Source organism: Vigna unguiculata, chromosome 4 (assembly GCF_004118075.2).
Source record: "Vigna unguiculata cultivar IT97K-499-35 chromosome 4, ASM411807v1, whole genome shotgun sequence".
Taxonomy (NCBI): Eukaryota; Viridiplantae; Streptophyta; class Magnoliopsida; order Fabales; family Fabaceae; genus Vigna; species Vigna unguiculata.
Window position 1 is genome coordinate 34,099,809 of NC_040282.1, and position 14,154 is coordinate 34,113,962.

At 32.7% G+C, this 14,154-nt stretch overlaps 1 protein-coding gene across 1 annotated transcript; it reads left to right on the forward strand.

The window, feature by feature from the left end:
* Positions 1-2,211: 2,211 nt before the first annotated feature.
* LOC114180793 lies at positions 2,212-6,469 on the forward strand. The gene is made up of 3 exons (XM_028067084.1): positions 2,212-2,666; positions 2,820-3,205; positions 6,402-6,469. The coding sequence occupies exons 1-3, from the start codon at positions 2,212-2,214 to the stop codon at positions 6,467-6,469; spliced, it is 909 nt and encodes a 302-aa protein (XP_027922885.1).
* Positions 6,470-14,154: the final 7,685 nt, after the last annotated feature.

The window sequence follows — 14,154 nt, forward strand, 5'->3', positions numbered from 1 at the left end:
TACAAAATATTTGATGTTTTTAATAGTAAAGGAAAATATTTAACTTTTATAAATTCTAAATAATTAAAAATATTATTATAAGTGTACCTCTAATGTAAGGCCCATTAAAAATTGTGTTGTCCCCTCTGCCCAAAATTAAAGGACTGCCCTTGTAAGTGGGTCTAAGGCCGGCCCAACAGATAAAACCCCTAAACTTGCCCTTGTAACATCCAAAAAAAAAAAATATATATATATATATATATATATATATATATTTATATATAATAATATAAATAAATAAAATAAAAGAGAGATATATATATTTTTTGAATATTTTATGAAATTATAATTATCTTTTTCACATAATTTAAGAATTATTGAGGACAAATTTAAAATATAAGATTAATTAGATTTTTTTAAAAATCACTTATATATGAAATATATATTCAAATTAAACTATCAGACTTTATAATTGGAATTAATAATAAATGATTACCGTATAAGGTAATTCTGTTAAAGAAAAAAAAATTATATATATATATATATATATATATATATATATAGAGAGAATAAAAGAATGATAAGTAGATAACGTAAAAGCTATTGAAAAAAAATAATAATAAAATATCAAAGGATAACATGACAATAAATGCCACTTTATCATGTTACTGTAAGGAAAAAAAAATCTGCGAACGAGTAATTGAATTGGAACGTAAAAAGCAAAACCAAAGGAAATGAGGTTAAGGTTGAACTAATGTAATCATTACAAATAGAAGTATAAATAGAATGAATAGGAAGAAAGGAGAGATATTGAGAACCAAAGAAGAAAAAAAAGAGGAACAGAAGAAGAAGCTCTGCGTGTGAGAAGGAAGAAAGAAGAAAAAGAAAAAAGAGAAAAATTAATTTATCATCAAAGTCTTAGTACAACCTTAGTATAATTTTCACTGATAAATAAGGTAAGGGAAGGAGACATCCATCACTTTATCTTTTTACTTTGATTATTTTTTTATCTATTCGTAATTATTTTATCTCGATATTTACCCTAAGTGAGGTGTCCCTAACCTCATTCTAAATTATATTTAGTTCCCAATCCTATTTATTTATTTATTTATATTCATCTCCAGTTATGCACTGGTCCTATTTATTCAATTTATATTTACTTTCATTTACTTATTTATATTTATCTCTAGTTACGTATTGACCCTTTTTATTCATTTGTATCTATTTTAATTATTCATTGATCCTATCTATTTATTTATATAATTATATGATTTAATATTGAAATAAAATTTATGATAAATAAAGATTTGATTATTGTAGTTGGAGGTATGACCTTGGGGATTTAAATGAGTTAGTATTACTCAAGATGATATGTTCTTGAGTTACTTTGTTGGCCATGAGCTCATTTATCCTGACTAGTCACTACAAAATTAATCAATATCTTTATAAAAGTATAATAAAAATTCAGTTTCATGGTTTTGGGAGAATTTTTATTCCATTTTATTTTATTATGATATGTTTTTTTTTGTGATATTTGTCTCACTTCCCTATTTCTTCTGATTGTGTGCGAAAAACAAAATTTTATAACATTATCATAGATGGCTGCTCCGAACACGCCTGATCCCTTCTTCGCCGACATTGTGGCTGTTTTTCCGGGAAATGCATGGCAAACCAATGTAGTGAATAATTCTGTAACATTTCAGGGAACGGGAAACTCTACCATTACTTTTCTCTCTGCTCCGAATGCACCGATTGTCATCGAAGGACAAATCGGAGTTACCTTTTATTTACCCCCAACAGTCCAAATGAATCTTATCCATAACCTTTTCCCTCCACCTTCCACCTGTTTGATAAACCGCATATGAGGGGGGGGGGGGGGAAACTGTAAATAAATAACCCTTCTTCCTCTTCTAGTGTAGGAAATATAAAATGTACTAAACAATGTGGATATAGGAAGTATATAGTATTGTAAAAATACATATAAATGTGAATATTTTAAATATAATTATATATTAGTGTATAAATTTTTACCTCTAAATTTTTATAAGTATACTGTAATAAATAAATAAATAGAATTTTTTTTTCGTCGCATTAGATGGTATCAGAGCGACGTTTCATGCGAGATCTGTGAAATGTGCTCATTATATATATATATATATATATATATATATATATATATATATATATGTATGTATATATATTTTTTTTTCTTTCTAACTCATACAATTCCAGATGGCAAACATTAGAAGAAACAATGAATTAACTGAAGCAATGCAAGCTATCCGAGACATGGCTGCTGCTCTAATGAGGAATCAAAGACCTGAAGGAAACCCTGAATCACAAGGATTAGCTGAATTTAGGAGAAACAAACCCCCACAATTCTCTGGAGGATATGATCCAGAAAAGGCTGAATTATGGATTAAAGAAATGGAGAAAATATTTCGAGTTATGAAATGTGCTAACAACCAAAAGGTGAATTATGTTGTATTTATGTTAATAGGAGAAGCCGAATATTGGTGGGATGGTACCAGGAGATTACTTGAAGGAGGAAGAATAATTATTACCTGGGATGTATTTAGAACAAGGTTTTTAGAAAAATATTTCCCTAATGATGTGAGGAGAGCAAAAGAAATAGAGTTCATGCAGTTGAAGCAAGGAAGTATGATTGTAGGGGAATATGCTTCCAAGTTTGAAGAATTAGGAAAATACTTTACTTTCTTTTATCACCCAGAGGAAAGGATGAAATGTATAAAATTTGAAAATGGACTTAGAGATGAATTGAGAAAAGCAGTAGGGATACTAGAAATTACTGATGTTCCTATGCATATTCACAAGTGTAGATTTTTGGAAGATTTTGAGAACAACCAAAATATCAAACCAAAGTATTTTGGACCCCAGACAAATAAAAATAAACGCAATGAGGGAAAACCTTACAATCGCCCACAATGGAGGACCCAATCCAACCAATCTTCATCAGGAAATTCTAGTAGACCTGTATATGATCATATCAGATGCTTTAAATGCGGACAAGGTCATCATGCTAAAGATTGTCACCTTAAAGGACCAGTCTGTTTCAAGTGTGGGAAACCTGGTCACATATTCTCTGAGTGTGGACAACAGAAGCCACATTTCAATCCAACTACAACCAAGACAAGACCTACCACAACAGGAAGAGTGTACACCATGACTGGAGCTGAAGCTGCTAAAAACCATGATCTAATTCAAGGTATGTGTTTTATTAAAGGAAAAACTTTAAATGTACTGTATGACTCAGGTGCAACTCACTCATTCATTTCCAATCATTGTGTTCAACATCTTAATATGTCGACCTCTTTTCTAAAAACAGTTTGGTTGTTTCAACTCCCACAAATGACTCAGTAATAACCAATAGAGTTTGTTTAGACTGTCCACTGTTCATTGAGAATACAAAATTCCTTGTAAATTTAATATGTCTACCTTTATCTCAATTAGATGTAATCTTAGGTATGGACTGGTTATCTTCCAATCAAGTCCTTTTGAATTGTGCTAAGAAATCAGTGATATTTCCAAACTCTGAGAATCTTCTAAAATCACCTACCAATTCAAAAAATGAGCCTTTAAGGAATGAAATTCAAGGGTACTTGTTATTATCTTCTATGAAAATAAAAGAGGAAGTTGAGTTGAAAAATATAGCAGTTGTTCAAAATTTTCCTGAAGTCTTTCCCAATGATATTCCTGGTTTACCACCTAACAGAGAAATTGAATTTTCCATAGATCTGATGCCTGGAGTTGGACCAATCTCTATGGCACCATATAGGATGTCACCCTCTGAATTAGCAGAATTGAAGAAACAATTAGAAGAGTTACTTGAAAAACAATTCATTCGTCCTAGTGTGTCACCTTGGGGAGCCCTTGTTTTGTTAGTTAAAAAGAAAGATGGAAGTTTTAGGTTGTGCGTAGATTACCGTCAATTAAATAAATTCACCATAAAGAATAAATACCCTCTTCCTAGAATAGATGACTTGATGGACCAAATGAGAAGAGCCTCTGTATTTTCTAAAATAGATTTAAGGTCCGGATATCATCAGATTAGAGTAAAAGCAGAAGACATACAAAAAACTGCTTTCAGAACTAGGTATGGTCATTATGAATATCAAGTGATGCCTTTTGGTGTGACCAATGCTCCTGCAATATTCATGGATTACATGAATATGATCTTTCATCCATTTTTAGACCAATTTGTGGTTGTTTTTATAGATGACATTCTTATTTACTCTAAGACTCTTGAGGAACATGAGGAACACCTTCAGATTGTCTTGCAAATCTTGAAAGAAAAGAAATTGTATGCTAAATTGTCTAAGTGTGAATTCTGGTTAGAGGAAGTAAAATTCTTAGGACATGTGATTTCCAATAACGGAGTGTCAGTGGATCCGACCAAAGTAGAAGCAGTTTTACAATGGGAACCACCAAAAATAGTGACTGAGATTCGCAGTTTTCTCGATTTGGCAGGATATTATAGGAGATTCATTGAGGGATTTTCTAAAATAGCTTTGCCTTTAACCCAACTCACCAAAAAGGGCCAAGCTTTTGTGTGGACAGAAAAATGTGAAAATAGTTTTCAAGAACTCAAGAAAAGATTAACCACTTCTCATGTTTTAGCATTACCTGATCCTACTCGACACTTTGTTATATTTTGTGATGCTTCCAAAATGGGATTAGGTTGTGTTCTTATGCAAGATAGAAGGGTAGTGGCATATAGTTCCAGGCAACTGAGAACACATGAGAAAAATTACCCAACCCATGATCTAGAACTAGCTGCCATTGTTTTTGCACTTAAGATATGGAGACATTATGTTTATGGTGGAAAGTTTGAAGTTTTTAGTGATCATAAGAGTCTCAAATACTTGTTTGACCAAAAAGAATTAAATATGAGACAAAGAAGATGGATGGAATTTCTGAAAGATTATGATTTTGAATTACAGTACCACCCAGGTAAGGCAAATGTAGTGGCAGATGCGTTAAGTAGAAAATCTTTACATGTCTCTTCACTAATGATTCATGAAATGAATTTGTTAGAAAAATTTATAGACATGAATTTGTCGGTTACCCTAAGCCATGATAAAATGCAATTAAACTCCATTCAGATCATTAACAATTTACAAAAGCAAATCCATGAGGCACAAGAAAGTGATGAGTTAATTAATAAGAAAAAGAAATTGATAGGTCAAAGGGGTGGGGAGAATTTTGGCATAGATAAAACCGGAACTTTAAGATTTAAGGACAGGATGTGTGTACCCAATAATGAGGAAATTAAGGAAATGATTCTAGAAGAAGCACATAAAAGCAAATTAAGCATACATCCGGGCACAACAAAAATGTATCAAGATCTCAAGAAAATGTTTTGGTGGCCCAAAATGAAAAAGGAAGTGGCGCAATATGTAGCAAAATGTCTAGTTTGTCAAAAAGCTAAAATAGAACACCAAAAGCCAGCAGGAATGCTACAATCCTTAGATATACCTGAATGGAAATAGGAAAGTATAGCAATGGATTTTGTAGTTGGCCTCCCACGAACCATTCAAAAATTTGATTCCATATGGGTTATCGTGGATAGGTTAACAAAGTCTGCTCATTTCTTACCCATTAACATTAGGTATTCATTAGAAAAATTGACTGATTTATACATAAGAGAAATTGTCAGGTTACATGGAGTTCCAATAAGTATTATATCTAATAGGGACCCTAGATTCACTTCAAAATTTTGGGGAAGTTTACATCAAGCCTTAGGTACCAAGCTTCACCTTAGCTCAGCTTATCATCCCCAAACTGATGGACAATCTGAACGAACCATTCAATCTTTGGAAGATTTGCTGAGAGCTTGTGTGTTAGAAAATTCTGATAGATGGGATCGATACCTGCCTTTGATTGAGTTCACCTATAACAACAGTTTCCATTCTAGCATAGGTATGGCACCCTATGAGGCATTATATGGAAGGAAATGTAGAACACCTTTGTGTTGGTTTGAGACCGGTGAGAATTCAGTGTTAGGTCCTTACATGATTCAACATACAACCGAGAAAATCAAAATGATTAGGGAAAAATTGAGAACAACTCAGAGTAGACAAAAAAGTTATGCTGACAAGAAAAGACGACCTCTTAAATTTCAAGAAGGTGATCATGTATTCTTGAAAGTAACACCAACCACTGGAATTGGTAGAGTGATGAAATCAAAGAAACTCACTCCCCGGTTTATTGGCCCTTACCAAATTCTTAGAAAAATAGGTTTTGTTGCATATCAAATTTGCTTACCTCCGTTCCTTTCCAATCTCCATAATGTCTTTCATGTGTCTCAATTAAGAAAATATATTTCTGATCCAACTCATGTGATAAGACCTGATACAGTACAATTAAAGAATAACCTTACATTTGACGCAATACCTGTACAGATTATGGACAAGAAGATCAAAGAATTGAGAGGCAGACAAATTCCTCTAGTGAAGGTCATGTGGAATGAAGCTAATGGAGATATTACATGGGAATTAGAAGAAAAAATAAGAGGAATTTATCCTCATTTATTTTAGTCAAAAAATAAAATAAAATAAAATAAAATTTCGAGGACAAAATTTCTATAAGTAGGGGAGAATTGTAACATCCAAATATATATATATATATATATATATATATAATATAAATAAATAAAATAAAAGATATATATATATATATATATATATATTTGAATATTTTATGAAATTATAATTATCTTTTTCACATAATTTAAGAATTATTGAGGACAAATTTAAAATATAAGATTTATTAGATTTTTTAAAAAATCACTTATATATGAAATATATATTCAAATTAAACTATCAGACTTTATAATTGGAATTAATAATAAATGATTACCGTATAAGGTAATTCTGTTAAAGAAAAAAAAAATTATATATATATATAGAGAATAAAAGAATGATAAGTAGATAACGTAAAAGCTATTGAAAAAAAATAATAATAAAATATGAAAGGATAACATGACAATAAATGCCACTTTATCATGTTACTGTAAGGAAAAAAAAAATCTGCGAACGAGTAATTGAATTGGAACGTAAAAAGCAAAACCAAAGGAAATGAGGTTAAGGTTGAACTAATGTAATCATTATAAATAGGAGTATAAATAGAATGAATAGGAAGAAAGGAGAGATATTGAGAACCAAAGAAGAAAAAAAAGAGGAACAGAAGAAGAAGCTCTGCGTGTGAGAAGGAAGAAAGAGGAAAAAGAAAAAAGAGAAAAATTAATTTATCATCAAAGTCTTAGTACAACCCTGGTATAATTTTCACGATAAATAAGATAAGGGAAGGAGACATCCATCACTTTATCTTTTTACTTTGATTATTTTTTTATCTATTCGTAATTATTTTATCTCGATATTTACCCTAAGTGAGGTGTCCCTAACCTCATTCTAAATTATATTTAGTTCCCAATCCTATTTATTTATTTATTTATATTTATCTCTAGTTATGCACTGGTCCTATTTATTCAATTTATATTTACTTTCATTTACTTATTTATATTTATCTCTAGTTACGTATTGACCCTTTTTATTCATTTATATCTATTTTAATTATTCATTGATCCTATCTATTTATTTATATAATTATATGATTTAATATTGAAATAAAATTTATGATAAATAAAGATTTGATTATTGTAGTTGGAGGTATGACCTTGGGGATTTAAACGAGTTAGTATTACTCAAGATGATATGTTCTTGAGTTACTTTGTTGGCCATGAGCTCATTTATCCTAACTAGTCACTACAAAATTAATCAATATCTTTATAAAAGTATAATAAAAATTCAGTTTCATGGTTTTGGGAGAATTTTTATTCCATTTTATTTTATTATGATATTTTTTTTTGTGATATTTGTCTCACTTCCCTATTTCTTTTGATTGTGTGCGAAAAACAAAATTTTATAACATTATCATAGATGGTTGCTCCGAATACGCCTGATGCTTTCTTCGCCGACATTGTGGCTGTTTTTCCGGGAAATGCATGGCAAACCAATGTAGTGAATAATTCTGTAACATTTCAGGGAACGGGAAACTCTACCATTACTTTTCTCTCTGCTCCGAATGAACCGATTGTCATCGAAGGACAAATCGGAGTTACCTTTTATTTACCCCCAACAGTCCAAATGAATCCTATCCATAACCTTTTCCCTCCACCTTCCACCTGTTTGATAAACCGCATATGAGGGGGGGGGGAAACTGTAAATAAATAACCCTTCTTCCTCTTCTAGTGTAGGAAATATAAAATGTATTAAACAATGTGGATATAGGAAGTATATAGTATTGTAAATATACATATAAATGTGAATATTTTAAATATAATTATATATTAGTGTATAAATTTTTGCCTCTAAATTTTTATAAGTATACTGTAATAAATAAATAAATAGAATTTTTTATTTCGTCACAGCCCTAACCTTAACACTCCTTCTCATTTTTAGAAATTGTTCCTGGTCCTAAGAGCCGCAGCCGTCCTTCTATCTTTGCTAGGGTTTGGCACCACCGTGAGCACGCAAGTTCGAACCAGTTCCTTTCTTCTTTACCTCCTTGTGTTGTCGCTCGAGTTACCGCGTTCCACTGTTTGGGGTCAAGGTCTTGTGCTAGTCATTTCCAGGTAGGGAAGCTCTGGCTCATTCTTGTTTTTCGTTTTTCCCTGTCATGCAGCTGTTATTTTGAGGTTATGTGGTTGGTGTGATGCTATGATAGCTGTAAACGTATGAGTATATTTGGTTTGGACTAGGGTGGGTGGTTGTTGCAGGAAAACAATGGCGAGACCTGATAATCTCGCCCAAGCGAGCCAGTCTCGCCTAGGTGAGATGGGCAGGGACTCGCCTAGACCCTTTTTACGCGAAAGGTCGCTCAGGCGACCGGCCCAGTTTTTTAGCGAGCGAGCATCTCGTCCAACTGAGAGGGGTCTCGCCTAAGCGAGATCCCGCGTGAGCTCCTGTTTCCCTTTTCGAGCCCTCGGCTAAGCGAAGGGGTCTCGCCTGAGCGAGACCCTTCAGCCTGAGCGAGGAGCTGGGCGAGACAGTGTGATGGTGTGGTTGTTTCTGAAATTCTAAAATGGTTTATGCTTGCTTGGATGTTTATTGTTGTGTTAAATGCATGAGACAAATAAATATGCGTGAGTGATGTGATTCATGAGTTATAAATGATGGTTTTGGGCGTGAACCTTCGCATGTGAAATAAATGAAGTGGTTGGTATTGACACGACATTGGCATGAGATGAAATTCCACTATGAATTTGAGAATGATGAGCTGGTATGGATTCACTGAAAAAATGAAAGAGATGGATTATGAAGAACTAGTATGCGATATGTATGTATAAATATGTATGATGAATCTTTATGGATTGGTTGAGCATGTTTAGTCCGTGTTAGTGCATAATTCCTTGGAGTCTGTAGGTGAGACTTTTAGGGTCGCACTTTAGTGGTTGGGACGTAATCCAATGGCCCTATTAGTGGGTGTCCATGGTGGTGCCCCATTTGTATAACTTGTTAAGGATTCAAGGTAAGGTTGCATCCTGACACTCTAAGGAGTCAATTAGTCTCACCTAGAGCGGACTGACTCTTGTGGTGAGAGTAGCAGGAGGCTTGAAATTCATTAAGGGTTAACCTTGTGGTGAGGGAAATTGATTCATTGTAACACTTGTAACACATAGCTCGGGGGTGAGCACAAGTATCCACCACAAGTGCAAGCATCCGCTGAATCCGACCAGGTTATATGTATCCGGATGAGTCGAGTCGTGTCTTAGTGTATTGTTTGGAAAGTCATAACATGCTTAGTTGATATGTGTATATGGGATTGTGAAAATATATTTGATTGTATGGATGAAATCTTTTTGTGCTCTAGCTTACCCTACTTTCGTTGTTGTGTGTTCTGTTGTGTGGTACTCTCTTTTGCAATGATCATCAACTTGTTGGTGTGAGCAGATGCGAGAAACACTCGTGGGCAACAGGGAGGTGATAGTTCCGCTGCATAGTCCGCGTAGACTGGACCTTATTTCTTGATGGGTTTTTCTTTAAGGCTATGGCCCATGTATTGTTTTTTGCTTATTACTCTACTTCATCTGTTAGACTTTTCAACTGTTTTCTGTTGGCATCGTGGTGTGCCTAGTTTTGTAGGGGTGGCGTTAAGGACCCCAGGACTGCGTTGTTATACTATTTATGTGTAGCGTTTCTTTTAATTACGCTTATTAATTAAATGGAACGTTACATCTAAAGGTATACATATTATATAATATAATGTTTTATACATTTTACTTGCTGTTTTAATTTTCTACAAATTATTTAACCAAAGTACTTGAAAATTAAAAATTAAAATTAAAATTATAAGCTGGCGAATAACCTTGTTTTTTTTTTAAATCCAAAACCGGCTAATAAAAAAGTTTCAAATAGAGACCATTTTGCTTCTCTTCTCAAACACAATCTCTCCATAACCTCAAGCATGTTTCTTCTTCTTTCTCACTCAAATTCCATCATCTTTGTAATTAGAGGTTGAGGTTGCAATCACGACGAAATTCTTTTCAAGTCTAACCGAACAAAATCTTCAATGGGGTAAGTCAAAAATTTCGTTCTCTTTTGATGCTCAATCCGTTTTTAGCTTTGCATGTGATCCTTATTGGGTTTCATGTGCTCCGAGATCCTTTTTTTTCGCTTTTTTGTTAATTGATGGTTCTTTTGGTTCAGTCTTATCGTGTTTCGTTGTCTCTAGGTTGAGGTAGAGGATTCACGAGTTTGATGATAGTTTATGGCTTCTTTGAGTGGTTGAGTTGTTTTCTAATGTGAGGGAAACTAATTTTGTTTTTATCTATTTTGTTTATTCTAATTATTGATTACTGAATATAATTTAGACGTTATGATTTTTGAACTGTGAATTATAGCTTGCCTACATTATGTTTAAATTGTTGAACTTGTTTAATGTTATGAAATTTCATGAAAGTTGTTGTATGCATAGAAATTGTTGAATGTTGTTATCCTCAAATGCCTCGTTGGGAGTCTTAAATTGAGTAGTATGACATGGACTAAGTGAAAACTTTAATGATTATAAGTGTTGGAACATTTATCAAGTGGGAAGTAACTTAAGAAGTGTCAAATTACCAAATAAGCTAAAAAGGGGGTGTTTTATGTTCTGATATCGCTGAGTGGCACTGATACCGCTAGACGCGACTCAGATAGTGAACTCACTGACTTGTTGACGTTGGGCGCCACTTCTGGGCCCTGGGCACCACCCTTTTTTCCAACTCTGAGTTGTATTAGGAAAATTGTTATTCTTGTTTCATTAATCTTCAAATCAAGCTGAAATTTTAACAACGGCTCCTAGACACAAATTTCTTCACTTTGACCGGTTATATCTTGAAGTTGAGGTTTGTATTTAGAGTAGTGTTTCTCATAAAAGGTTCTCGTAGATTAGATTGTTAACAACTTTGACATTTGTTGCTTGTTTTTTGCATAATTTTTTCTACAATTGTCCAATTAATTTGATTCTTTTTTCATTGTGTTTTCAATTCAATTATGTTTAATTTGAATGTAAAAACACAATTTTTGAAGTTTTGCCCAAGCTGTTGTTTTATTTTTAAAATCCCAAATAGTTTGTACCTATGTTGTCAAGTTGTCATTTTGCATCTTTAAATACTTGTGTGAGGATGTGCAGATTAATTTAGGATTCAGTAAAAGCATATGAACCATTTGGGTGACGTACAAGACTACATGTGGTTGTGCTGTGAATTATGAATGGTTGAGAAACATGGTTGTTGTATATTTTGGTATGATGAGCTGGGTTGTATGGAATAAATATGATGAAGTAAAATATATATTTGGTGTAATTTCAAGGGTCTCGTGTGTAGATTCTATGGTGGTGTATGTGTTTGGCATAATTCCATAGGTCTCATGAGTAGATTCTATGGTAGTGTATGTGTTTGACATAATTCTATGGGTCTCGTGAGTAGATTCTATGGTGGCATATGTGTTTGGTATAATTCCATGGACTTTGCGAGTATATTCTATGATGACATATGTGTTTGGCATAATTCCATGGACCTCGTGAGTAGATTCTATGGTGGCATTACTTTAATCTTTTATAGTCTTCTCTTGTAAATTGTATGTATTGATCAATGATTGATTAAATCTTGTAACATGAATTATATGTTCTATATATGATACTCTCTTTTTTAAATTAGCTTACCCTCTCTTGTTGTTTGTTTGTTATATGTTGTTTTCTTCTTTTGCAATGTTGTTTTCTTCCTAGAAAAATCAATTTTGTAAGGCTAAATTCTCTCCTTTTAATATTTGATTTTCATAGTTCTTGTATTATCACAAGGCTTCGTAGTTACATATGCATATATTGTGTTTAGATCATGCACTTATTGATTTAAAGTTATGGCTTGTTTGAGAAAAAAAAAAAGATTTTCAAGCCCTACTTCTATGGTAAACTCCTTTGTTGTCTATCAAATTGAATTGAACACCAAATTCATCTCTACCATCTTTTCAATTATGTGAAAGATATTCATTGTTGACTTCAAATTATATAATCTTCCACTTATAATGTTGACGAAATCTTTGTGATGGGAAGCAACCTCAACTAAATGAGCTTCTTGAATATCTACTAAAAATCATAAAGAAGTTCATCCACCATGTTGATGAAACTCATGAGTTCATTCCTCATCTTGGCAATGTAAGTAAGTTATCATTATTTGTTTGCCATATTTTTTTTTCCTGTGATTTATTTCTGGAAGTTTGGATTGTAAATTCCAACAAGGAACACACTATTCTTAGAATAACAAATATTATTTAGATTTGTTTTCTAATTTTTTTCTAGATTACAAATTAGAAATAAATTAATAAAAAAATAGCCAAAAATATAGAAATATTAGAAAATACCTTTAATAAAATAACCAAATATTTTTATTAAGATTCAAGTTATATGGCAAAATTACCTTTAGTTATTTGAAAAATAACAAGATACTACTGGATATCAAATCCAGAGAAAAACCATCCTAGCTATGTAATTTTTCTATTTGAATAATATTAAAATTAAAATAAATAAAAATTGAAAATTATAAAATTTAATTTTCATAATTTTACTTAAAAGTTTGGATAACACCTTATTTATCTGTCTCGCCACAAATAAAACATTTTCTCTCCCTTGTCAGAAGAAGTAAAGAAACATATTTTTCTTTGTTTAATTTTTCTTTAACAAATAGTGAGAGTAAGTTTGAAAGAATTTCTTCGTAATGTTTTGTAAAGAAAAACAATTGAAATTAGTTTCTTAAATAATTTATAAAAAATTCTCATATTTTTTCTTTTTAAAATTTGTGTATAAACCTTTTTTAATAAAATTTCTCATCTTAAGCATAATAACTGTGACGTCCCATTTTAATAGATTAATCTACCAAATAAAATATCACACAGTTATAATAACGAGAAGCATTCAGATGAACATAAACGTAGAAATGGTAACTGTTACAGTCATCCGGAATTACTTAAAAGGAAGCTTAGGCATACCACATAGTCCTAAGCAAAAGAGAATATAAAAGAGTGCAACAGTTTTGCAAAAGAGGTTGCCACTAAGGCAACTAGTACAAAAGGCCTCATGGCCCTAGAATTTCTCCTAATACATCCAAACAAGGATATCTAGGCCGCACCACTGTGTCTCCCAGATCCAACTCGAGCCTCCCTCTCATCTGCTCCCACCAGAAGGTGATCATCGCAAAAGAGAAAACATAACAGCAAACAAACACAAACATGCAAGGGTAAGCTAGTGTAATATAATACTTATCATGGTATAAAGAAATAAATGCGTAAACATTCCCAGACATACAACACAGAAGCACAGAATATCATGTTATGGCAAACAAACAGGACACTATGACTCAATTATCCGGATACATATACTAAGATCGGATTCACTGGATGCCTGCACTCGTGGTGGCCTCTACTGCTCTGCAGAGCCATTGCCAATGGGTTTCACCCTACCACTCACGAGGTTAGCCTTCAAACGTCTAAGGCCATTATCCTGCCAAAGACTAGGGCCTCCCGCTACTCTCACCACTTGGGTCAGTTTGCTCTACTTGAGACTCACTGACCCTTTAGAGTTTCGGGATGCGATCCTTACTTGAATCCATATCTTAATATATAC

Coding starts and splice junctions, on each gene's coding strand:
- LOC114180793 (XM_028067084.1), top strand. CDS start 2,212: ATGGCAAACATTAGAAGAAACAATGAATTAACTGAAGCAATGCAAGCT. Junction 2,667..2,819: donor GTAGGGGAATATGCTTCCAA/GTTTGAAGAATT, acceptor TCACAAGTGTAG/ATTTTTGGAAGATTTTGAGA. Junction 3,206..6,401: donor AAACCATGATCTAATTCAAG/GTATGTGTTTTA, acceptor ATACCTGTACAG/ATTATGGACAAGAAGATCAA.